This window comes from Antennarius striatus, chromosome 19, assembly GCF_040054535.1.
Source record: "Antennarius striatus isolate MH-2024 chromosome 19, ASM4005453v1, whole genome shotgun sequence".
NCBI lineage: Eukaryota > Metazoa > Chordata > Actinopteri > Lophiiformes > Antennariidae > Antennarius > Antennarius striatus.
The window spans coordinates 14,458,989-14,485,759 of NC_090794.1; the positions used below are offsets into that span (position 1 = coordinate 14,458,989).

General features: G+C 41.9%; 2 protein-coding genes across 3 annotated transcripts; one reads left to right on the plus strand and one right to left on the minus strand.

The window, feature by feature from the left end:
- Positions 1-3,546: 3,546 nt before the first annotated feature.
- Positions 3,547-7,045, minus strand: zgc:193593 (uncharacterized protein LOC564090 homolog). Its single transcript, XM_068343213.1, has 2 exons — positions 6,785-7,045; positions 3,547-5,928 (listed from the first exon to the last, which is right to left on the minus strand). The coding sequence occupies exons 1-2, from the start codon at positions 6,833-6,835 to the stop codon at positions 5,776-5,778; spliced, it is 204 nt and encodes a 67-aa protein (XP_068199314.1). The 5' UTR covers positions 6,836-7,045; the 3' UTR covers positions 3,547-5,775.
- cmtr1 (cap methyltransferase 1) lies at positions 6,720-26,734 on the plus strand. Of its 2 annotated transcripts, XM_068343211.1 has the most exons (25): positions 6,720-6,790; positions 16,227-16,336; positions 19,231-19,335; positions 19,424-19,563; positions 19,718-19,876; positions 20,000-20,092; positions 20,204-20,275; positions 20,655-20,749; positions 21,394-21,466; positions 21,585-21,783; positions 21,872-21,990; positions 22,138-22,234; positions 22,379-22,511; positions 22,705-22,884; positions 22,965-23,021; positions 23,106-23,163; positions 23,300-23,368; positions 23,639-23,770; positions 24,108-24,233; positions 24,495-24,586; positions 24,666-24,734; positions 25,011-25,058; positions 25,148-25,260; positions 25,409-25,517; positions 25,705-26,734. In XM_068343211.1, the coding sequence occupies exons 1-25, from the start codon at positions 6,720-6,722 to the stop codon at positions 25,838-25,840; spliced, it is 2,655 nt and encodes an 884-aa protein (XP_068199312.1). In that variant the 3' UTR covers positions 25,841-26,734. The 2 variants fall into 2 exon arrangements, with proteins under 2 accessions (XP_068199312.1, XP_068199313.1); XM_068343212.1 differs by lacking the exons at positions 6,720-6,790; positions 16,227-16,336 and adding an exon at positions 18,269-18,668.
- The last annotated feature ends 37 nt before the right edge of the window (positions 26,735-26,771 follow it).

Consider the following 26,771-nt stretch of genomic DNA (forward strand, 5'->3'; position numbering starts at 1 on the left):
AAGTACTCAACAGTCTGTAAAGTACCCAAGAACAACCATGTGTGCCCACATTCATGCAGTGGAATTATTAGTCTGTATTTAATGTTTTTACATTGCATGCATGTCAAGCAAGTACTGTAACTTCATTGATACACAAAGGAAACACAAGAAGAGCTACAGTATCTCATGACACCTTCCAAAGGAACACGTCTACCCTGATAACTGAAGGCTGTGGCTCCACTTGTGGAGAACATAGATAACCCTGTCCCTGACAGAAGCATGTTCCACTCAGGTAAGAAGGTACTGTAAGCTCTTGTGGTGACCATTGTGAGTTATGCAATAGAGGATATTCTGCTCTGGATTTTGCCTGGCGCTAGTGTGGAGAAATGCGTTTTTAGACAGCATGCTTAGCAGAAGTCTGGATGAGCTATAGAGACTTTAGAGGCTGTAGTGATGAAAAAGACCTTTTCACACGTGTCCATGATTGTGCACCACAGCAAGACGCATTTTGCTGAGCTGAAGAAGAAGGCTAAGCTCCTCTTCTCAGTTAGTGTGAGTCAAGAAGTGGCATGTCACAGAGGACACACACACACACACACACACACACACACACACACACACACACACACACACACACACACACACACACACACACACACACACACACACACACACACACACAGGCAAATCCACCAGGCTAAAAAAGGAATTGTGCTTCATCATTTTGGACCTTGATGAGCACCAGACTGTGTTTTTGTCTCTACCCTATGTGAATTAAGACAACGCATAAAAGAAATGTACGTACAGTATGTATATACAGTATATACTTACGTATGTATATGCAGTATATATATACTGTATATTCTGTATACACTGTATACATTTGATTATTTTTTTTGATACAAAGTGGTAACTTTTTGATGGCTGTTTTATCACGTCTTCATTGTAAATACACTGCAGCCTCGTTTTTTCCGGTTAATGTGTTCCAGGAACCACACGCGATTAATGAATTCAGCATCAGAGCGACCACCTATTTATCTTATTATTTATGCCTATTTAAACGTTTGTGACCCTCCCCATACTGATATTAAGCCACCTTCTATCTGTATTACCTTTTCCCACACTCTGTTTAAAGCAATTTTGTGTCTCACGTAAGTCCGAGACTCACGGAATGGAGCGCACAGCTAATAGAATGGGCGTACGGTATCACATGACTGCCTACCAAAAAACTGTGATGAGGTGAAGTCGCGAGCTTTGATGCGCGAATGCTTAAGGGTACACTGTATATAAATATAAACTCGCCACCCTCCACTTCTGTCCATTATCCTTTTTTCCTCAGCTGTTGAACATGCACATGTTCTCCTACATTAGATCACATTTCCTTACGTGAGACTGGGTTCATCGAAGCACATTTATGACTCATTACGCATTCATCATCACTGATACTCTGTCAGACATAATTTGGCGTGATTAAATATTGATGAAGAACACAAAGAACTTGCCAACACACACACACACACACACACACGCGCGCGCGCGAGGACGAGGGACTTGCTCGGTCTCTGGAGAAAACTTAAGCTGTGCTTTGATACAGTACACTGCCAGCCCCTGAGAGAATTTATCTCACTGTGGCACCCTGATATAAAGAGGTCGAATGTCACGATGTGCGATAGAAGAGCCACCACAGAGCCGACTTGGTATCTCGCTCAAGGACACTTGAGTCTCCTGTTCTCACTGACACATGAGAACAATGCTTGCTTATGCTAGCAGTGCCTCCTGCAGTTTATCTGTCTTTGGTTGCGTGGCCTGTAACCTCACGCACATCAAATTTATTTTCATTTTCTTTACACTTTCTTGAGTCTGAGACTGCCTACTGAATATAGCTTAAGAGGTTGAAATGCATTCCATCACTTATATTTATATTTGTACTCCCAAAGGTGACTTCTGATTCTAAACAACTTGTTTTTCTCACCATTTCATCTCATTCATGAAGTGAGACTTCAAAATATTTGCCTGTGGCAAATGTTTCACAGCCAAGTTCAACTGATCTGCTGCACTCCTCTCATTTGCTCCAGGGATGATACTGTAAAATTAGACTCTAATGTGGCACTGACAGCTCCTCTGAGGACTCATTGCATGAATATCCAGACTCCTGAGCCGCTAAATGCTTAAAGACCTTGTGGATATGTCCGTCATACCTTCTCATCACTCTCTCCGGTAGCAAAGACATTCATGTCTTTGTTGTTGGCTGCAAGAGACGGTAACAAGAGCCTCCTGAGGAGAAGTCACTGAAACAGACACACAATGGACTTCTGTGTGTGTGTGTGTGTGTGTGTGTGTGTGTGTGTGTGTGTGTGTGTGTGTGTGTGTGTGTGTGTGTGTGTGTGTGTGTGTGTGTGTGTGTGTGTGTGTGTGTGTGTGTGTGTGTGTGTGTGTGTGAACTTGGAGAAAGTGAGGGTGAGCAGGACAGACTGTTAGTCTCTCCGTGACTCTTGGCTCTCCTCCCTCTCCTCCCTGAAGCTGGGAACCTGAAGAGGTACGGGTGTATTTCCTGCCACAAAAAGCTCCTAACATCAACAGGAATGTTTGGACGAGTTTTCTGAAGTAGCAGAAGTATATTTGCTTGTGTCATGATGGGAAACCAAAACAGTTCTCTAAAGCAGAAAAATGAGTATTTCAATGTACTTGTCTTTTAAACCTGCATTGTGATGTTCTCGTTCTTCTTTTTCCGATTTGGCCATCTGCTGATGTTTAAGATGGATGTTCCCACAGCATAATCTACTGACCTGGATTGTGTATCATCATGGCTTTAGAAAGAACACTGGAAATAAAATTGATAAAATAAAACCAATTGTAGGAGACACATTTTCAAAATAAGACATTCTTCTTGTCCCTTCGGCTTTTCCCTTCAGGGGTCGCCACAGCGAATCAGTTGCCTCTATCTAACCCTGTCTTTCAAAATAAGACATTACAGGGTTACAATTATTTCAGCAAATAATTTTGTTTGAAAAAGAGCTCCCATTTAACCTACAGTGGCTCATATGTAACTCTGGCTGGTTATGGGGATATATTTGGGCTTCTTTCCAAAGCAGCTTAGACATAAAACTGGGTCAGAACTCTTAGCCCTGAACGGCTAGCAGCTAACTGGGAGCAGTGGAGGTGACTGATGAGCAGATTAACTTCTCTGAACTAAGCAGCAGTTAATCAGCAAGAAACTGTACTTGGAGAAACAAGCTCTAGGTGTAGAGTGACAACGCACAAACCTCATGAGCTAATTATGTATCGCAGAAACTAGAGGATCTCTGCGGTATAAAGTTGCCTGAGTTGAGTTGAATTGATGGTTAAGAGACTAAAACTTTTTTCTGAAAGTGTTTGGTTCTGATCAAATGGCACTGCTTGTATAGGAAATGGATTGTGGAGACTTGCAGCTCACAGATGTGTTGTGTCAGAGTGAGAAAATGGCTGCAAATCCATGCTGACATCTAGTGCATGACACAAGTAGTTCTTTTTACACATTATTTTTCACAAGGCTTCAGGACACACTAACAGATGCAGTCAGTTCTTTACGACATTTTTATTCTTGCACAAAGATAATACATGTTCACTTAAATATAAAGGATAATGTCTCCTATGATGAATCCATTGACTTGACTTCAGATTAAAGTTATGAAAACTGAGTCAATAATAAATATATCATTAAACAGTAGCGGGTGGATACGACTGACAATCTGCGCTAACCTAACACCACCACAGTTGGATGAAAGTCACCGTGCAAAACAAATGAAAAATGAAGATGAAAACAAACAACCCTTGTACAACTATAAAAATATGTATAATAAATACACTAAAGCATATCCAGTGTTTCTTATAATTGGCAAATAGCACTCCTAGTTGTTGTATTCATATATGAATAAATAAAAATAACAATAAGGTAGACTACATTTTAATTTTCACAACGAGGACCTACTTTCTAAACTGGTTTTGCAGTAAATAAAAAAATAAATATATAATAATAGACATCACAACACCAACAAAACCAGTACTGAAGTTACCCCTCCTGTGAGAATGCCTGTTCGAGATCACATGACATAAACAGGTTTACGTGTCTTTATTTCAGTGTCAGTGACCTCTCTCCTAAGCTGGTTTAAAACCGGCGGGTGAATCTCTGATGGCGAACACCGGGGACATGGTCATGCTAATCTTTTCCTGTATCTTAACTGGCCTCTCATTCTGAACCAGAACAGGATAGATCATTTTCACAACAACAACTTAACTGTTAGTTTTAATCTTTGTCATTGATAAACTTGTTCAGTTACAATTTTACAAATAAAGTATCGTGCACATCAGATACAAAATAACCTCTCTCTATGTTAAGAGACCCTGGTGGTCATTCATCTACATTCATCTCGTCTGACGGCGGTGTGCACCAGAGAGACCTCCGGGTGGACTCACACCTCAGCTCAGGTGGTTTCCAGGGTGGCTGTCCTGGTTCCTTCGCCTGACAACAACACATGGAGCATGTTGTTAAGTGTCAATCCAGCTAGAAGTCGCTCTGTCCAGCTCACAACACAGGCTGGTAGCACCCACCGTCGCAGTCTACTAATCTCATTCAGCATCAACATGATATGTACACATGAATACGCACAAGAGACGTACTCATAAACGTGCAAAGTAGCATTGTTCACATATTAAAGGTTAAATACTTGCTGTGTCTGTTTTTTAGTCAGTCCACAGTCACACAGGGAGAAGAGGAGATCAGAACTCTTGCTGTCACCTCTACAGTCCTTCTCTTCGCTTGGTTGATTATCTCAGCTCAAGCCCCAACAGCATCATAGAAATAGATAAAATGACTGTGGAAAGTCATGGTGTTTAAAAGTTGGAGAATTTGAAAGAGATTTTATAGGACTTAAATGGGGAAATTTTGTTTTCAAAGATGATTTATATAAATTTGCTTTAATGGCCAATAGAGTCATTGAAATCTAAAAATTCCCATGTTTTGTTTTTTTGTTGTTCGTTACATTTTGATTTATTTTTAAGTCCCATGTTAAGGCACAGATCATAGGAAAGGACTGTGGTTCAAGTGCAGCATCAACCATCATAATTATCAAAAGCTGCCTTTCTGTTTCACTGCATTCATTACAAATGACAAAAAAGTGCTTTGTTTGAAAGGGGGGAAGGCTTTAAAACAAAATCATACCGACATCCTGACCGAGCATGACCCTGAACTTGAACCACACAAACAAAAATAGGACACAGAAAAACAATATCAGGTACCAGAACCAGGTAGCATCACTGCCCTCAAACCTGATCATCCCAAATATAATAGTGTGACATTTTAGAAAATGCACTAAATTCCGTCTGTATTGTATGTAAGATGATGAATGTAAGGGGATTGAATCTGGTTAAAAGCAGTAGCTGTCTAGCTTAAAGCTCAGTGATTAACATGTTCTATATTGTGTTATTATGTTGTTTTATTTCTTCCAAATAAAATAAGTATAAAAACACTTGTGGTTTAGAGAAAAAAGTTGGAGTAAGAAGATTTAAGGTGATTTTCCAAAATGTCAAAATGAAGCTTCAAGTAAAACGATAGTTTGTATGTTTACTCTTGGCTCCGCAATGAGCTGGCATCTTACCCGGGGGTGTACCCCGCCTGTTGCCCATAACCAGCTGGGACAGGCTCCAGTAGGATAAGTGGCTGTAGACAAGACGATTAAGATTGTCTTGTCTGCAAGACAAGTGATGGACGGTGTGTGCGGGCGTGCATGCTTGCGTGCGTGCGTGTGTGCGTGTTGCACATTATCTGAAGAGGTGAGTTGATGGCTTGCAGTGCAGTGTGAGCTGTCGGGAGCTGTAGCCTGATATTCCAATCCCCATGAGTCCCAGCATGAAGGCCATGCGGGGCATCAACGGGGTCTCCCGGCTCTGCAGCACCGTCTGGGCAGCTTGAGTCTGTAACAGAGAGCAGAGGGGTCATCACAGCACACATCACCCACCACCAGGTGAGGTCATGTCCTAGTGATGGTCTTACATATACAGTACAACAATCTCCATTTAGTTCAGTTTAAATACCATTACTAACTGTGTGTTCATTATCTGCATTATTTTCTAAGTTTGTCATAATTAGCCAATTATGCAAGTTGAAAATAGGAATGTTTGATAGCTTATCTTCAGAGAAGATGACAGAACAGTATTATGTATTTTTACATAAGGGAGTTATGTAAAAATACATAACTCCCTTATGCAACTAACACAATATTGTTGTGTATAATGATGGCCTTTCATAAAGGAGTAAAAATTATCAATTGTGAGCTCTGATGAGCAGATGGTGGGGGTTTGACAGCACAAACACAAGCCACTCTGTGGGATCCTGAATCCAGATTTGGGTCTCTGAAAAGTCCCCTGGATGATGTTCATGCTGTTCCTCTAGAGATCCAATTAGAAAACATTAACCTGTCCCTGGGAGTTAAGGTACTTCAAATTCAAATCCATTCAAACACAGGCTAAAGTAATCCTCCATTCTAAATCCTTCTGACACAGACAGAAATGGGCCCTTGGTGCTCAGTGATGACTCAGTGGTATCAATCTCAGCAGTGAAGGGACAATTCCATAATAAATGTAATTTATCAACTAAATTCAAACCAGAGACAGCATTAAGGGGGGTGGGGGGGTTTGAGGGTTCTCTGACTGCAGCTTCAGAAATTTGGAGTGATAAACTAACATCAACTGTTGTACTGATGCAGATGTCCCTTGATGTCCTATTCTTTGATCTACTGAAGAAAGAGACTTTCCGCAAGCTGGTACGCACCTGGAGGTATCTAATGTATCCTGGGGTCAATCGTGGGATACGAAAAAACATAGTTGCTGTTCTTTCCGGTGTTTCACAGCAGATGTGTAAGAAACTCTCCTCAACCAGCTGCCAGGATCTGCTGCTTGGCAACTCTGTCCCTGTGAATCCCTTCGCTGCTTTGCCTGCTGTGTCTCTCTGGTCTCCTCCCAAACGTCTGAGTGTAGCTCCCCTGTGTCAGAAAACACACTCCTCACTCATATGCACAACACAGACCTGCACCGTAATGATCCCTCTTGAGCCACAGGAGTCCCTACAGGGAGTATATAAAGCCTTGGATCTCATTGCATAAGCCGATCACATGGTGCTGGACCGTGTTTGTTTGTGTCTTTGTGAGGATGTGCATATGTGTCAGTGAAGGATTAGCAGTATTAGAGTAACTAGAGTTGCTATGAAGACGACCTGTCAGAGATGTTTTAAGTCCAGGCATTCAGGAGAAGCACATAACTTGATCAGTGAATGACGAAGCAAGGCCAAAGAAAGATTAGGTGCAATTATAAGGTAAATTGGATTCTGAGTTCACAAACATGACTCCTACTGGAATGACAAATGTGGATATATTGATGTAAGAACAGGATTTTTTACATCTCAATCTACAAGCTGCAATCATCCAATTTTTGTATTCCTCCTTCTCAGGCTCATTGCTCATGGGGCTGCAGCCTGCCTGAGCTTGTAGCTGATTGGTTAGGCCTGCTTCCTCTGTAACCTTAGACTTGGATTACTAACGTTTATTTCTTTTACAATTTCCCAATGTAATTGGCTGCATAGATGGTACCCACATTCCCATCAAGGCTCCCTCATATAAGGAGGATAATGATGTGAATAGGAAGTCCATTCAAAGCATAAATGTGCAGCTACATGTAGATTGACTACTGTTTCAACTAGGGCTTTGAAACAGCTCATGGAACGAAAACGAAAACCAGCAATTTTTGAATTTTGCCAGGAACGAAAAAGAAACCAAAAATTTCATATTTTTTAATGTTCTGGAACAGAATTGGCCATTCAAAATACTAGTTAATACCCTTTGTTTGTTCTTGAAAACAAATATCTGACTTCAAGTTTCACTGCCTTTCATTCACTCAGTTTATGATGAGAGAGGATTGTTGAGTTGAGGTTGAGGCATATCACCAGCAGTCAAGGAAAAGGCAGTCTCCCAATCTCATTATATTCATAACAGGTGAAAACTGCTGTCTGCCCATCTTAAAAAAAGTTTGATTTAGACAATTAACTCATTGGCTGCAGCCATGTTCAAAGCAGAGTTCCCCAGACTCTGCTCTGAAACTTTGAGTCTTTGAAACTTTGAAGCTTTGAAACTTTGAAAATTTGTTGCATCATAATCTGCTGCTTATGATCGTACTTCTCCGTCTTCCTCTGATTCTCCATCCTCTGGTCCATAACTGCATCAGTGCTGTTGTTCTGTTTACTGTAGGGATATGTCCACAGTTTGTAAACTAATTTCCTTCATTACCAATTTAAAAGTCCTAAAGCTACCTACCTATTTATATTTACAAGGAATGTTATTAACCGGTTCTGGAACTACATTTTTTTTGTTCTAACCAGTTCAAGAACGTAAGTTCTTGGAAAGTAAAACCAGAGACGTTATAATACTGTTTCTATTCAGAACGAATGGATTGTCCAAAAATTCTGGTTCAAAGCCCTGGTTTGAGCATGTTAAAGACTGCATCATATATAAACTAACATCTGTTCAGATCATATATGATGCTGCAGACTACATTTATGAAGTGGAGAAAAAATGGTCTGGGTCGGTTCATGAATCATGGATGTATGATGAGTCTTACCTGAGCAACAGACTGTAACATGGTGGGGTTAGGGTAAAGGTTTGCAATAACTCACTTGTTTCCGTCCTTTAATCTACTCTATTATATCTATACATCACGTGAGAGTTTGACGAATTTTAGCTTAAGCGGCTTGAAATGTCCGTTGATATGATTAAGCACTTTACAAATGACAGCTGATTGACTGATTGGTTACCAATGGCAACCGAGGCTGCTGACCCTAACCCTTACCCCTAACCATAACACTACCCTAACCCTAACCTAACCCTAATCCCCTACCCTAACACTAACCCCTAACGTTAACCCCTAACCCTGAACCCTTACCCCCTAACCCTAATCCTACCCTAACCCTGCCCTAAGCCGAAACCTAACCCTAACCCCTAGCCCTAAACCTACCCTAACCCTAACCCCTAACCCTAACCCTAACCCTAACCCTAACCCTAACCTAACCCTAACCCCTAACCCTAACCTAACCCTAACCCTAACCCTAAACCTACCCTAACCCAACCCTAATCCTAACCCTAACCATAACTCTTTTTCCCTTTGTGAAGATACCCACGTGCGCTGAGACTCTCTCCCAAGCTGGTGAGTATGCTAAAGCTCAATATTACTACTTAGTGCCCTAAGCCTGATGAAGAACCACTGAGTTAGAAACGTCACGACAGGGCACTTGATCTAGACTTTCATTAGATTTTGTGGCCTTATTTTAATGTCTTTATTTTACACTAATTTGATTTTTTTTTTTAATTTTACATCTATAAATTCATTATTTTAGTTTTTTTTTTTTTAGTTCTCCGTTGCTTATAAATTATTTCATTTCAGGGTATATATATTTTCAATACAATCAAAAATGCTCCATGAAAATTGGACGGTTGTAAGGTACGGCAAATGTCGCTGTAACCCCCGCCCCAATGATATTGGGAAGCGGTACGGATAGGGCGGTCGAGAGGACCATGCACGTCCTGTACCCCGGAGGGACCAACAATTCTTTTCTGGGCCCCGACGGGGCTAAAACCCTGTCCACACTAACCCTAACCCTAAACCCTAACCCTAGCCTAACCCGAACCTTAACCCTAACATTAAACCTAACCATAAACCCTAACATTTATCCTAACCCTACACTAACCCTAACCCTTAACCCTAACCCTAATCCTTCCCCTAACCCTTACCCGAACACTAACCCTAACCCCTAACCCTAACCTTAACCCCTGACCCCTAACTCTAACCCAGTGGTTCTTAACCTGGATTTGATCGAACCCTAGGGGTTCGGTGAGTCAGTCTCAGGGGTTCGGCGGAGATGGAGGTCAAGACAAAACACCCGACACATCGTGTCTGCTGAACATACACAAATCACTATGTACGTTTGACGCATCGTGTCAATTCGTGATGACACGCCCCCCTTAGCCATCACTGGCTGCAGGTGATCACCTGTGCTACATGGAATTTTTCGCACTCAGTTGTCCATTTATGCCTGTCATGATGGTACGTCATCTGATTGCTTTCTTAATATTTTAATTCATAGTAACTATGTTTAGCAAAAAAAGAAAGTGGTCGGATGAATATGTGCAACATGAATTTACATGTACTATATAACGGAACGTGATGGGAGTCAGCGTTCTGTATGATTTACAATGTCAAGTTGAGCAACTCTGGTCTCGCACTGGCAAAAATAAGGAAATGCTTCCTTAAACTGCGTGGAAAACAAAAGAAACTGACTTTGCTGTGAAAATGACATAAGAGTAGAACTTGCCAAAGTGAAACCATGCATATCTGAACTGGTCTCTCAATAACAACAGCAGAAGTCAGACTGATATGCAGGTAGGTAATTTCATGTGAGGTCATGCACTGTCTTGGCTTTGTTCTTTGAAAAAGGTGACATTAATGCACAATTCTTTAAATACACCAGTAAAACCTATACGTATGTCTTAAATTTGAAAAAAACAGATTTTGCTTTACTAAATAAGGGTTCGGCGAGTGAGCATATGAAACCGGCAGGGTTCGGTACCTCCAACAAGGTTAAGAACCACTGCCCTAGCCTAAACCCTAACCCCTAACCCCTAACTCTAACCCTAACCCCTAATCCTAAACCCTTAACCCTAACCCTAACCCCTTACTCTAACCTTTAACCCTTACCCTGACCCTAACCCTAACCCTTAACCCTAATTCTAACCCCCTAACCCTAACCCCTAACCCTAATCTTAACCCTAACCCTACCCATAACCCTACCCTAACCCTAATCCTAACCCCAACCCTAACCTCTAAACCTAACCCTAAACCCTAACCCCTAACCCCAACCCTTAACCTTAACCCTAACCCTAAACCCTAACACTAACCCTCTAACCCTAACCTGAAACCTTAACCCTAACCCTTAACGTTAACCCTAACTCCTAACCCCTAACCCCTAACCCTAGCCCTAACCCTACCCTAACCCAGACCCTACCCTAACCCCGTAACCCTAATCCTACCATTGTCCACCAGCTGCTGGAGAGTCATGGTCCCGGTTCTGCAAACCGCTGCAGACAGCCCAGGTGTGGCTCCACTGCAGACATCCAGCCTGGCTCCATGCACTAGTAGTTCCTTCAGTAACCAGAACACAGAGTCAGAGCTTTTTCCTGGGCTGTTTTTAAATAGGGCCCATGACTTAAAAACACCATGATAAAACGGAGGCAAACCACTTAAATTTAGAAACTTAGAATCCATTAAAAACAGTGCAGCGTCCAGGTCCAAGTTACTCACACGTTTGAATGTGCAGCTGGCCACCTCTCTCCACGTCAGATCCGCTGGTCCGGTCAGAAACCGCTGGATGAACTGTAATCTGAACGTGGCTGTTCTTCTAGCTAGGTGGATGAGGCCCTGTCCCCCCTCCTCTTTTGATAAAAAAAACACTCCTTGAGGCACCCAATGCAGCCCATCCCAGAAAAAGTTAACAAGTTTGGTGTGGATTTGGGCTAGAAACCCTGATGGAGGGTCCATACAGGCCAAGCGGTGCCACAGCTGCGAGGCCACCAGGTTTTTTATCACTAAAACTCGACCTCTGTACGACATTCTGGGGAGCAACCATTTCCATTTTTAAGTTTCCCTTCTATTTTTTCAATGAGGCCCTCCCAGTTCTTCCTGGTTGTTGTCTCATTTCCCAGGTACACACCGAGATATTTAAGACCATCAGTCTTCCTACACAAGTTTTGAGGAAGAACCGGGAGGTTGCCATGCCACTCACCAACAGCAAGGGCTTCACTTTTGTTCCAGTTTACTTTTGCAGCAGTTAAAACATTGAATGAGTTTGTCAAACCCACCAAGACATCAACATCCCTTTGGTTTTTGATAAGAACAACAACATCATCAGCATAGGCAGATAAAAGAATGCTCTCTCTAACACCAGGTAAAATCAAACCGTCAATGCTTTTGCGGATTCTACAGTCGAGGGGTTCCAGAGAGAGTGCATAGAGCATCCCAGACAGGGCACAGCCCTGCCAGATGCCCCGCTGCACCCTGAAGGGGGCACATAAACTGCCGTTAAACTTCAGAATACTCTCAGCGTCACTGTACAACACCTTGATCTTGGCAATAAACTCGGTGCTGAACCCAAACTTCTCCATAGTTGTCCAGAGGAAGCTATGCTCAACACGGTCAAATGCCTTTTACTGATCTAATGAAATGAGACCAGCGTTTATACCCAATGATCTGGAAACCTCCAAAACATCACAAATTAGGTAGACATTGTCTGCCATGGACCTGCCGGGCACACAGTAGGTTTGATCCCGGTGGATGACCTGCTCCATAGCTTCTCTCAGCCTGGTAGCCAAAGGCTTGGACAGAATCTTGTAATCGGTGCAGAGCAGTGACACAGGGCGCCAGTTCTTGATGTCCTGCAGATTGCCTTTTTTAGGCAGGAGGGCAACGACCGCCCTCCGGCAGGACAGTGGCAAAGAGCCTGAGGATAGACTTTCGGTGAATACTTCTAGCATATCACATGCTAGAATGTCCCAGAAGGATGTATAGAAGAAGAAGAAGAAGAAGAAGAAGAAGAATTTTTTTTTTTTGATTTTTGCAAAAACACTCATTCAAACATTTTGCAGTTTTACATTAGATGAAAGCATTTAAGTGCCTCAGAAGATCTTTTCCAAAAAAACTCCAGTCACATTTAACATTTAGAACATTTAGAACATTTAGAACATTTAGAACATTTAGAACATTTAGAACATTTTACAATTTTTCATTAGATGAAATTTCAAAAACACTAAACACTCAAAAACATTGAACACCAAGAAACAAAAGGAAATACAATATAAAAATTAGTGCATTATAACAGGAAGTTTGCAAAAGTGAGGTGGTCATCAACTAAAGTGCATAGGACATTTTTGTAACACCAGATGTTCCTAAAGTTATTCAGGTCTTTTGTCAATTTATAGAAACCAAATTCTAGTTTTAAGCGACATCTGATGTTACAGCAAAAACAGTAGCTGCTTCTTGAACAGTATTGTTTTCAATTTTCCTTTTCTTGGTCACATAAATTGCAAGTTTGGCCTCCCCAGAAATAAAATTTAAAAGCTGCCACTTTCTCTAATTCGATCTATTGTACCCAGCATCGTACATGAATTGCGTGATACTAAAGTTTTCATTGAACAAGTTAAAAACATTCGTTAGAAGAGTGAAGAGCACTGCAAGTCTCCCACACTCACTGAAAGCATGAAAGACTGTTTCACGAAGGGGACAGAAGGGACACTGGCTGGACAACGCAGGGGCGAAAACAGAGACAAAAGCATTGGAACCGACGGCACCATGCAAAATCCTCCACTGGAGGTCGGCTGTTTTTTTCTCCACTGTGGGTCAGGTCCATTTCCCGTCATCCTGTTGGCCCAGGTAGTGGGTGCTCTGTTACACAGGTTTTTCTTGTTGATTACTTTTACACATTGTTTTACCCTACCCTGACCCTAACCCCTAATCCCTAACCCAACCTTAACCTCTAACCTTAACCCTAACCCTAAACCCTAACACTAACCCTCTAACCCCAACCCCTAACCGTAACCCTAACCATAACCATAACAATAACCCTAACCTTAACCAAAGCCCTAACCCTTAACCCTAACCCCTAACTGTGCCCTAACCCCTAACCCTAATCCCTAACCCTAATCCCTAACCCTAACCTTAACCCTTACCCTAACACTAACCCCAACCCCTGACCCTAACCCCTAAACCTAAACTTAACCCTAACCCTACCCTAGCCCTGTCCATAACCCCTAATCCCTAACCCTAAACCGTAACCTAACCCTAACCCCCTAACCCCCTAACCCCTAACCCCTGACCCTTAACCCTAATCCTAACCCCCTAACCCTAACCCCTAACCCCTTACCTTAACCCTAACCATAACCCTTACCCTAACCCTTACCCTAACCTTAACCCTAACCCCTAACTCTAACCCTAACCCTAACCCAAACCCTACCCTAACCCTAGCCCCCTAACCCTAACCCTCATCCTAACCACTAACCCTAACCCTAAACCCTAGCCTTAACCCTAACCTTAACCTCTAACCCTAACCTTACCCTACCCTAACCCTACCCAGACCCTAACCCCTAATCCCTAACCCAACCCTAACCCCTAAACTTAACCCTAACCCTAAACCCTAACACTAATGCTCTAACCCCAACCCCTAACCCCAACCCTTAACCCTAACCATAACAATAACCCTAACCAAAGCCCAGGCCCTTTACCCTAACCCCCTAACCCTAACCCATAACCCTCATCCTAACCACTAACCCTAAACCCTAGCCTTAACCCTAACCTTAACCCCTAACCCTAACCCTAACCCTAACCTTACCCTACCCTAACCCTACCCTGACCCTAACCCCTAATCCCTAACCCAACCCCTAACCTTAACCCTAACCCTAAACCCTAACACTAACCCTCTAACCCCAACCCCTAACCCTAACCATAACAATAACCCTAACCAAAGCCTTAACCCTTGACCCTAACCCCCTAACCCTAACCCCTAACCCTAAACTTAACCCTAACCCTACCCTAGCCCTATCCCTAACCCCTAATCCCTAACGCCAACCCTAACCCTAAACCTTAACCTAACCCTTAACCCTAAACCCTAACCCCTGACCCTTAACCCTAATCCTAACCCCCTTACCCTAACCCCTAACCTTAACCCTAACCCTAAACCTAAACCCTAACCCTACTCTAACCCAAACCCTACCCTAACCCTAAACCCTAACCCCTAACCCCTAACCCTTACCCTAACACTAACGTCTAACCTTAACCCTTACCCTAGCACTAACCCTAACCCTAAACCTAACCCTACCGTAGCCCTGACCATAACCTCTAATCCCTAACCCCAACCCTAAGACTTAACCCTAACCCTAATCCCCTAACCCTAACCAAAACCCGAACCCCTAATCCTAACCCTAACCCTATACCCTAACCCTCATCCTAACCACTAACCCTAACCCTAAACCCTAGCCTTAACCCTAACCTTAACCCCTAACCCTAACCTTACCCTACCCTTACCCTACCCTGACCCTAACCCCTAATCCCTAACCCAACCCTAACCTCTAACCTTAACCCTAACCCTAAACCCTAACACTAACGCTCTAACCCCAACCCCTAACCCCAACCCTTAACCCTAACCATAACAATAACTCTAACCAAAGCCCTAACCCTTAACCCTAACCCCCTAACCCTAACCCCTAACCCTACACCCTAACCCTCATCCTAACCACTAACCCTAACCCTAAACCCTAGCCTTAACCATAACCTTAACCCCTAACCCTAACCTTACCCTACCCTAACCCTACCCTGACCCTAACCCCTAATCCCTAACCCAACCCCTAACTTTAACCCTAACCCTAAACCCTAACACTAACCCTCTAACCCCAACCCCTAACCCTAACCCTTAACCCTAACCAAAGCAATAACCCTAACCAAAACCCTAACCCTTGACCCTAACCCCCTAACCCTAACCCCTAAGCCCTAACCTGCCCTAACTCTTACCCTAACCTTAACCCCCTAACCCTAAACCTAACCCTTACACTAACCCTAACCCCTAACCCTAACCCCTAACCCCTATCCCCTATCCCCTAACCCTAACCCTAACCCTAACCCTAACCCTAACCCCTAACCCTAACCCTAATCCTAATCCCTTACCCTAAACCCTAACCCCAACCCCTAACGCTAACCTTAACCGTAACGGCTCTGTGTGTGTGGGACAGACGAATGCGAAAACGAAGGCTGCTTCGGCGTTACAGTCCGGCCATCCTGGTAGATTCTGGCCTTGTGAGTTCGATCCTGGTGAATAAAGCATTGGGTTCCCCACACGACAACGTGAGGTCCGTCACAATCAAAGAATACAAACCACTATGTCTGACAAAGCCAAAACAGCTCCGTAAGTGGGAGACATGTACAAATGTGAAGACCGGAGCTACCTACTTGCCCAAACTGCTGCGTAGACGGTGGAAACGTGATAGCGTGAGGTTTTCAAGTGAGCTTATTCAAATATATAGGTGGAAATAAATAGATTTCATTGTTAAACAATGTGGGTGAGAAGACATTTATGTGTGTGTAAAGAGCATTATGTTGGCGATAAAACAATTGCAAACGGTCATCCACAGGTCCATCCATCCGTCTGTCCATCCATCCATCCATCCATCCATCCATCCATCCATCCATCCATCCATCTATCCATCCATCCATCTGTTGGACCCTATCCTAGGAGCAAAAGGTAGGGCCAAAAGGCATGGTACACCTCAGACAAGCTGCCAGCTCATCACTGGGCAACATAAAAGCTAACTGACCATGCCTGTACACACTTACAGCTTTGGTGTGACCAGTTCACTTAAGCTGCATGAGAACCCACACAGACACATAGAGAGCATAGAAATTCTACACAGAAAAGAATCAAACTAAGAACTTTCATGCTGTAACAACATTATTACCCAATGCATCACCCACATTTAAATGAAAAAAAAAAATTGCACATAAAAGTATATTGTACATTACAAAGTCTTTACTGACCATCTAAAATAAAATAAACAAGCAGAATGAATAGCTTGAGTTGGTGAAATGTGAAGAGAAAATGTGAAGCCATTTTCCATACCCTGTGGAAATCACACCTGTGATTTAAAGCAACATAACAGGTTTTTATGCAATATTCCTTAATTGTTTATTAACTATTGCATGCGTGCTTCCTCTTGCTACCTCTTTAGTGCCATGCAAACAAGGTAGTGACACAGGTTCTCTTGAGAAGGATTTCACAGGCTCACCAATGATGGCATGCAATTTACTGACTTACTTACTTCCTGGCTGGTTTATCAGGCGTATCACGGAAGAAGAAGACTTCACGTTAGACATAATATTACTACAGTGTCTGTTGCGGCTGCACATTTTCATTTTAGATGAGAAATTTAGAAATTTTATTATTTTGCCTACGGGAGTCAAATTATTTTCATTAAATTTGCAGACAGAACTATTGCTGACATATTTCAGAGTGACTTTTAATTTCCTAGAACTGCATATAAGCCTTTTATAAAATACATGATAAAATATTGTACAGAATATCTTTTTTAAAAGCCTATGAATGTTGAAAAGCACCCAGTAAACCTTAGCTCACACACCAGGAGCGGATTAGTTCCTGGCACAGACATGCACCACTGACAAAAAAAGAAAATCTAATCACTTAGTCACACATGCAAACAAAACAACGCAATTAGAGTTTTACTGTAAGTTAATTAGTCCAACATACTGATAATCCTCAAAATGGTATGATCTAACTCTACCCCAGGGGTCTCAAACTCATTTTCACCGAGGGCCGGCATATCGGCATAATGGCTGTCCTCTAAAGGCCAAATGTAACTTATGAATGTAAAAAAAAAACAACTACTCTGTAATGTTAAATAACTCTGAATTTATTACTTATAAAAGTTACAAACATTACAGTTGCACAGAAAAAATGTCTGCTTATTGCTCTGTTATAACATACTTTAATTTGTCAGGTATTAAACACACAGAACTCCATCAATTAAGGATCAAACTATCCAAGAGAATAAAGAAAAATAACAAACACAAGTTAGGACATTTAACTTTGTTCAAGACGTTTTTGTTAAAGTTAAAATGGGCGTGCTTACTGCACTGTGGGAAATGTAGTTTTTGGTCAAAGCAAACTTTTGACTTATTCACTTTTAAACACTGACCTTTTATGCTCTCGTGGGCCACATAAAATGATTTGGCGGGCCACATTTGGCCCCTGGGCCTTGAGTTTGACACATGTGGTCTACAGCAACATAAGTGTGCTGTAGCAATTGTCAGGCTTGTGTATGTACGGCTTACCTCAGCCAGCTAAAGTGTGATTACAAGCCTGTTAATTTTTCGTTTTTATTGTGATTTTCATTTTATGAATAATATTTAAAGAAAAACAAACAAAAAACAAAAAATCCTGTTGACAAGACTGTTGTCACAAAATGATTGATTTAAAATTGAAGATACTGTTTTTCATGCACTTTTTCTTCAAATTTTAATAATAATAATAATAATAATAATAATAATAATAATAATAATAATAATAATAATAATAATAATCATAATAACAATAACAACACACCGGCACTTGACTAGACAGCAACTGCACGTACGTCACTACTGCGTCGCCGGCAAAGGAAGGACCCCTGGATTCTCTGAAATCAGAACGCGGGCTAGTGCAAATATCAGTAAACTGTTCATTTTTTGTACACAGTGTGTACTTGCAAATAAAAACTTAACCGATAAATCTCGAAACATATGCCATTTCAACGTTTCGGCGCTGCAACCTCACCACAGAGGAGAACACGTTTTTCTTCTGAACTGTTTTTGAAAAACGGCTAATTCAGCTAGCTTAGCGCTAAAGCTGCTACAGCTGCGCAGTTTTGTTTCAGTGAAAACACCGCGAACACCCGCACTGACACCAACTAGTCAAGCCTGTTGAGCTTTTTGTTCCTGTAGACATTATATCGGAGTGGCATGGGTTTATTTGACCAACTCTCGATATCTCACTGCTGCTAACTACAACAGAACTAGAAGAGGTAACGTTTTGAATTCTCTGAAAAGATATCTCCCAAGTTTTACCATCAATTTAAATCAATGTGGAAAACGATGTGTTTGTTTGTTAAATCTACGTCTTTTCTGTGTGCAACGAAAGGCAGCGAGAACTGCCCCAAAAGAAGAGTGTGGTTCACTGAGCGCTGCTGTCGAGACTTGTTGACAGTCATGTTCATTGGCGATGGCTGCCTGTACCTGTCTGGACAGGACACCACAACATTTAAAAATGCATGCTATTTGCAGAACTGCTTATTATTTTCCTTTTATGCATACAGAATGTAAAACATGTAATTGAATATACTGTATGCTACGTTGTAAATCCTGCAGCCTTTGGTTAATTCTGTCCAATATAAAGTTATCCACTAATGTCATATGTAAACGTAAAGATTTAAGTAATTACCCCCTCGGGATTCTGATTCTAAAGAATTTATAAGCCTAAATAAAATTTAATTTGTAAAATCAGCAGGTTGCTACTTTGATTTTATAAATAATTTTCATCCACTCATGCAGCAGACGATCCTGGTCTAATTGTCATCTGTCTTTCAGCCACGATGAAGAGGAGAACTGAAGAAACGTCTGCACTGCTGCATGGGACTAAAAGGCATCGTGATGATAGCAGTTCAGATGAAGAGTCACAGTTATCCACACAAGGTAGATTAGTTTTCTAATGTTATTGTGTTAAGCTGATTTTCTACATGAATGATTAAATCTGTGTGTCTATGGGCTTGTTTCTGTGTAGAATTTGGCCAAGATGAGTCATTCGATGATCCAGAGGACCGCAGACCAGGATTCGCATCTGGCTCATCCTTTGATGACACTGACAGTACTCAGAACTCTTCCAGTTTCTCGATGTACAATAGTGTGTCACAGAAACTCATGGTAATGTTTTAAAGCTTGCAGTCTGTGTTGAAAGAAAAAAACTATAAACTAAAGTTTCATTGGCTATATATCTTTTTTGTGTTTTTTGCAAACATTTTCAAACAAACAAATTTTTCCACCATATTTTCCTAAACGCATCACTTCTTAAATTTAGGCCAAGATGGGTTACCGTAAGGGAGAAGGTCTGGGGAAGTTTGGCCAGGGGCGCAAAGAGATTGTTGAGGCTTCTACTCAGCGAGGGAGAAGAGGTCTTGGTCTCACACTGCAGGGCTTTCAGGGGGAACTCAACATCGACTGGCGAGATGAACCAGAGGTACAGCGTTGAAGAAAATTCACTTGAGTCTATTGTTTTGTTTCTGAGAGCAATTTTTGTTGTTTATATCAACTTTTTCCTGTCTTTTGCATTTTCCGTCCCCTTTTGTGTTCCTCTCTCCAGCCCACTGCCATAGAGAAGGTTGAATGGTTCCCAGAATGCACCACAGAGATTCCAGATTCAGATGAACTGCGTGACTGGATGACTCTTGGACAGGTTAATACATACACTAACACTCACATGTATACTAAACACAGTTTTTGATCAGGCATACTCTCTTCTCTCATTGGCATTTATGTTTACACTTTTGTTTTTGAATGTTTACAGAGAAAACTTAAGATTGAGGATGAGACAGAATTCTGCACTGAAGACTTCCTGCAAACTCTTATAAAGTACAAGGTGAGTTGTCCTCTTTTTCTCCTTTTTTCATAAACATTTAATGAAAGAGTCTGTATTTGATACTATGTTTACAATAAAAGTATTAACTAGAAGAGATTCATCCTGAAAACAAACAACATGATGAAACTCAGATCGATCTGGTGGCAATGCTGTATGTGGGTTGATCTTATGTTAATGTGTCTACAGCAACAGAGGAGTTTTACAGCATTTATTTTCTGTGTGTACTTGGAGACCTCATTTACTGCATGGTTGTTAAAAAAGATAACAACTGACTTGTCTGTGGCTAAAGGTCTGTGAATTTTTCTCTTTACCAGATGGAACCATGTCATAGTAGCTCAACAACCCTGAGTTGTGTTGCCTCTGTCTGTTTGTGTTATAGTCGGTGTTTGATAACCTGGAGGGCGAGGAGATGAGGCGAGCACGGACACGCTCCAATCCCTTTGAGATGATCAGAGGAGGCATCTTCCTCAACAGGTCAGTCGTTGGTCAGCTGCAGTTTGGAGGAATTATCAGTGTGTATTTTTTTTCTTGGGTCATATTTTGTTTTTTGTTTAAACCGAGGATTTAGCTCGATTGTAGAGTGCATGCTTTGCATGTATACCCGGCATCTGTAGACCCATGGGGGCACAAGCCAGTGTCAACTGTAGGCCGGACCCAAGCCCAGATAAATACAGAGGATAGCAGCAGGAAGAGCATTGGGCATAAAAAACTTTGTCAAACAAATATGAGCATCCGTCTAATATGGAAACAGGATCACGAGGTGTGGCAACTCCTAATAAACAAAAAAAAAACCTTCCTGTTAGAAGGGGTTTTTTTTTGTTTATTTGGGTTTTTATTTGTGATATTAATGCATAGAAAGCAAATGATAAATAAATGGTATGTCAGGTATTCCGGATTTCTGCCTGTCATGTTTTCTTCTTTAGCACTAAAGGCCTTTAGAGCAATGTTTATTGTCTTGCTTGTTATAATAATCACTGTTGCGTGGGCGATGTGTTCCTATTTGACTTTTTTATACCAAATGAATGCTTCAGTTAAAGTTTACTTTAACCTTTTACATAGTTTAATAGCATAACTATCCTATAAAGGCAATGACCATATCATATTCTTTCTGTTTTTAGAGCAGCCATGAAAATGTCAGACATCGACCACTGCTTTGACAATATGTTCACCAACCCGAAGGATTCTCAAGCGGTGAGTGGGTCGACTGAGGGGCTGATGTGTGAGGCACTGAACTTCTGTTGCTCAACATGCAAAGACTCAATATGTAGAAAGGTGACAAACACTGAAACAGAAACCCCTGCTTGTGTAGAAACCTCTGACGAAAGACCGTGAAGGTGAGCTCCTCTACTTCGGTGATGTCTGTGCCGGACCTGGAGGCTTCTCAGAATACATCCTGTGGAAGAGACGATGGCACGCCAAGGGCTTTGGCATGACACTGAAAGGACCCTGTGACTTCAAACTGGAAGACTTCTATGCAGCGCCGAGTGAGCTGTTTGAGCCTTATTATGGTATGTGCATCACTTTCAGAGTGAGAACAGAATGGTTATGTCTCAAGTGGCGAATACCTCAGTGAAAACTAGACTTTCCTGCCTTCAGGTGAGGGAGGAGTTGATGGAGATGGCGACATCACTCGACCTGAAAATATAACCGCCTTCAGAAACTTTGTCCTGGAGAGTACAGAAAAAAGAGGGCTGCACTTCCTCATGGCAGATGGGGTGAGACGATTTCACATGTTCAGCTTTAGGCTTGTCTGTGGCCATGTCTGTCTATCATGTACTACTCAAATGAGTCCTGCTGTTGGTGGGTTTAACTGAGGTTTCTTTTTAGCTTAGTTATTGATTGGATTACTTTTGGCTTGGAAGGGTTTCTCTGTTGAAGGCCAGGAAAACCTCCAGGAGATCCTGAGCAAGCAGCTCCTGCTGTGTCAGATGCTCACAGCCCTCTCTACTCTCAGGACAGGTATGTGCATGAATGGGTGAGTCGCCTCGTTTACCTGCAAGCTGGTGTCCAAATGTTCTGTAAAGCTAATTTCATTTTCAGGCAATTGTGTGCTCGTGTTCAGGTTTCAGGTGACATCATTGTGTTGCTCTTTGTCTTCTCCAGGCGGCCACTTTGTCTGTAAGACCTTTGACCTCTTCACCTCCGTCAGTGTGGGCTTGGTCTACCTGCTCTACCTCTGCTTCGATAGAATCTCCATCTTCAAACCCGTTACAAGCAGACCTGCCAACTCTGAGAGGTGGGCCTGAGTGTTTCCAAGTGATTATTTATACCACAGTAGCTTTGAACGTCACTTTGAACATCGGGCGGTTCAAGACTAAATATCCATAGGTGTAATATTATAACACAAGTAAACTGTCTTTTCCTTTACTTGAATCACAGCTGAGTTTTTCGTGCTTTTCTAAGCTTCTGATCACTGACAACACACACAGGTACGTAGTGTGTCGTGGTTTGAAGCCGGGTTCAGACGCCGTCAGGGAGTACATGTTCAGAGTCAACCTGAAAATGAACCAACTCAGGAACACGGACACCGACATTACGGATGTGGTTCCTCTGAGCATCATCAAGGACGACACTGACTTCTATCAGTTTATGGTCAACTCCAACGAGAGGTAGAGACTCACAGCATCAGAGAAGCCTTCATGTCTTTTCAAACCCATCCACTCACAGAGGTCGTGTTAACTCTCTGCAGCCTCTGTGCAGTCCAGATCAAAGCCTTGGCAAAGATACAGGCCTTTGTCGTTGACCCGTGAGTGACATTTCAAGGATTGTGTATTTTGTGCAGGACTGTTTATGCAGGCAAAAACCAGTGACGTTATATTTGTTTCTCTAGGACCCTTTCAGAGCCACGGCAAGCAGACATCAGGAAGGAATGTCTGAAGCTTTGGGGGGTTAGTGGAGAAGCTCCAGTAACATGGACTAATTTGGAACTAAAAGACTAAACTTAGCTCATAGAAACAAAAGCTTGTTAATAATTCAACCTTAAATGTAATTCCATCTCCAGAAACATTTTATTTCCAATTCCAGGTTCCTGATAAGGCCAGAGTCGCTCCTGCTTCGTCAGATCCAAAGTCCAAGTTCTATGAACTTGTTAAGGTCAGTTAATTAAATGGGATTTTAAAAAAAGAAAAGAAATTAGATGGGGCTTGGTTGTTTTCACACTTTTAAAAAGAACATTTTGAGCATCCTTTTGTGCACGAGTACAGTAATGTTTGGATATGTCCAGCGTTCTCGGTTTGAAATCAGATTTTTAAAGAAAATATTTCATTGGAAATTGAAGCGAGTAGCAGAGCAGAAAACACTTCTCAGCATGTTTATAATGTTTATGTGTCCTTTTTTCTGCTTCGCCTTACTCCTGCACCACAGAATTCAGATGTGGAATCGTTCCACTCTAAACTCACACCTCTGAACTCCAGCACACTTGAGAAACTGCGTCATATCCTGGATCACAGGTGCATTGTGGGAGGTGGAGAGCAGGTCTTCCTGCTGGCGCTGGGGGTGAGTCCTTAGAAACACACCACACCTAAATGTACGTCTAAAACTCATGTCTCACTTTAAGTCCTGAGGTTTTCTTTTGCAGCCCGTATGAATAATGTGACTGTGACTAGTTACTTTGACAGCAGGAAGCAGCTCATGTGTATGTAAAATGAACAGATACACAGATCAGTGTCATCACGTTCAGCTGTTTTATGTGTCAGACTGATACCTCATTTCAGGAGAAGATGTAAATAATGATTTTATTTTTATCTGGAGTGTGACTGCAGGCCGGAGAGGCTCTCCTGGAGCTCAGTCTCCTGTGACTAAACAGTTTCTTCTCTCCTCACCGTTTGTGCAGAAGTCTCAGATATACACGTGGGACGGAAAGATGCCTTTGCGTTGGAGGAAACTAGAGAATTTTAAGCTTGAGCTGCCAAGAGATACACTTTTAAGCGTGGAGATCGTCCAAGAGCTAAAAGGCGAGGTAAGGACAGGGGCTGGAAAGAGGTAGGGAGCTGAACAGAGGGATTATGGGAGCCAGTATTCTAGTACCTATTATCCGTCTGATCAGTGCTGGAAACAGCTGTTTGAGCAACAAGATAGTTTTTATCTTTGTGTTTTTAGAAGTTTGTGATCATTGTAATCTTATTCTCAAAAACTGGATGAATCTATTTCTTCACTGATGGAAACACTTGAACAAACTAATAATTTCTTCTCTTTGTTTTGTACATTTAACAATCGTCAGGGAAAAGCTCAGCGTAGAATCAATGCGGTTCATGTAATGGATGCATTGATACTGAATGGAACTGATGTAAGAGATAAACACTTCAACCAAAGGTAGGACACGCTGCCAGCTCCACCTACCGTAGGCTTCTGTGTCTTTTCCCTGTTTACTCAAACATTCTCATCTGTTCAGGATCCAGATGGCTGAGAAGTTTGTGAAGGCAGTCGCCAAACCCAGCAGAACAGACATGAACCCTATCAGGTATCCGCTTATTGATAAGACACATATTTATGGGTTTAAATGCATGTAACCACTCTGATGCTGTTATTTTCTTACGGGCAAAACATTTAAATACTGGAGGAAGTTAGGGTGATCATGACAAGAAGTTTATTACCATGTAATTAACACCATTGCCGTTTGTATATATAAGTCTCATATTCTCAACAAGTTAATAACTTCATAAAACTTAAAGTCGTCATCAGACACAAAGAATTACTGTGTCTGTCTTGACTGTAACGTCTGTTATGTCCCAAACAGAGTGAAGGAGGTTTACAGACTGGAGGAAATGGAGAAAATCTTTGTCAGGTACGACCAACATCGTGTTATTAATGACATTATCTATGAAGCATCAAGTCAAGATTCAAAGAATAACAATTTTCTTCTCCTCAATTTAGACTAGAGATGAAGGTGACAAAGAGTTCAGGAGGCGTCCCACGTCTGTCCTACACAGGCAGAGATGACCGACATTTCCTTCCCACAGGCCTTTACATCATTAAGACTGTCAGTGGTACGTAGAAGCGTCTGTGCTGCTGCTCATTGTCGACTGCGTGACACATAGATTTGTTGACTCATTCCTGTGAGTGTAGCGTCAGAGAACACTGTTAGTATTTCATATTTCTGATAAAAATGTTTAAAATGTGTCCTCCCTTCCTCAGAGCCGTGGACAATGGCGTACAGTAAGAACTCAAAGATGAAGTTCTTCTTCAACAAGATGACCAAGTCCTCCACCTACGACATGCCACCTACTGCTGCTGCCCCCTTCCAGTGTGTACCTCCTCTCCAGACATAGATTTCATCAGTTCATACCTGATTTAATCAATTGGCCTCAGAGCCTGTCCTGTAGTGGGAAGGAGGAGAACAAAAAGCACATCTATAACTATAATAGCGGCTCTGGTGGTCTGACGAATGAATTTGACCCTTTCTTCCTCTTCCTGTTCCTCTTCCTGTTCAGTGTTTGCCACTTGGAGCGGCTGTTCTGGGCCTGGGTCGACGGGGTGATCGTCCATGATTCCCAAACGCGAGTGGACTCAGAGAAACTGTCCAAAGATGATGTTCTGTCTTTTGTCCATCAGAATTACCAACCCTGAAATGAGAAGGAGGTGGAGGCACTAAGCTGTGGACTATAATAGAGATTAGCTGTGGTCATCACACACTGCTGTGATTGATATTTATTTTGACAGTACAAAGGGATTCAGCAAAAGGCCTCTTAAATCCAGTTATTCAACTGATAAAGATCCTTCCAGCAGTGACATTTGGACTCTGTTTCAGCAGACGGTTTACAAACTGCTCCATCTCTGCCTTTTCCTCTGTCCTTGGCCCCGAATTATAATGAATGAGATTCAGATACACACAGAAAGCTGCCGTCTCTGCATTGCATGACCCTCTAGGCAAACTTACGGTTCCTCGTGTGTGTGTGTGTGTGTGTGTGTGTGTGTGTGTGTGTACGTCACAAGAGGGATGCATGTGTGAGTTTGATAAGGTTTGACAGAACTGTAAATGTGAAACTATGCATCCATAGCTTTAAAGCCCTGCTAGGAACACAGCAGCTCTCTTCCTGTGAGAACAGGATGTTTGCAGAACTGTAGCTGAAGCTCACCATCATTTCAACATGTATGACACTGAGTAGATGTAGCAGCATTTCCCTGTTCATACGCGGTGTGTCACACAGTGTGCATTAGAGTTTGGATTGTATTCTGTTAGGTTTGCTTGTACTCCAACACCTCTCTGATTGTGACACATATCACCTGGATCGTGTTCCTTAAATATCACAGAATGTTTTTTTCTTTTAAATTTAGCCTTCAAATCAAGGTGATGTAAATAATAATAATGTAGTGAATAAATTCTGAACGCTGTTTAACCTTTATGCCCTGTGTGATGATGACCACTTCAAACAGGATCTGCAGATCCATCAAGGGTTCCCAAAGTTTTTTTTGTTTTTTTTCTGGGGACCCACGTTTTATAAACAATAAACCGTTCTAAAAAATGAAGTATTTCCCTCAGTTAACTGTTTCACATTTA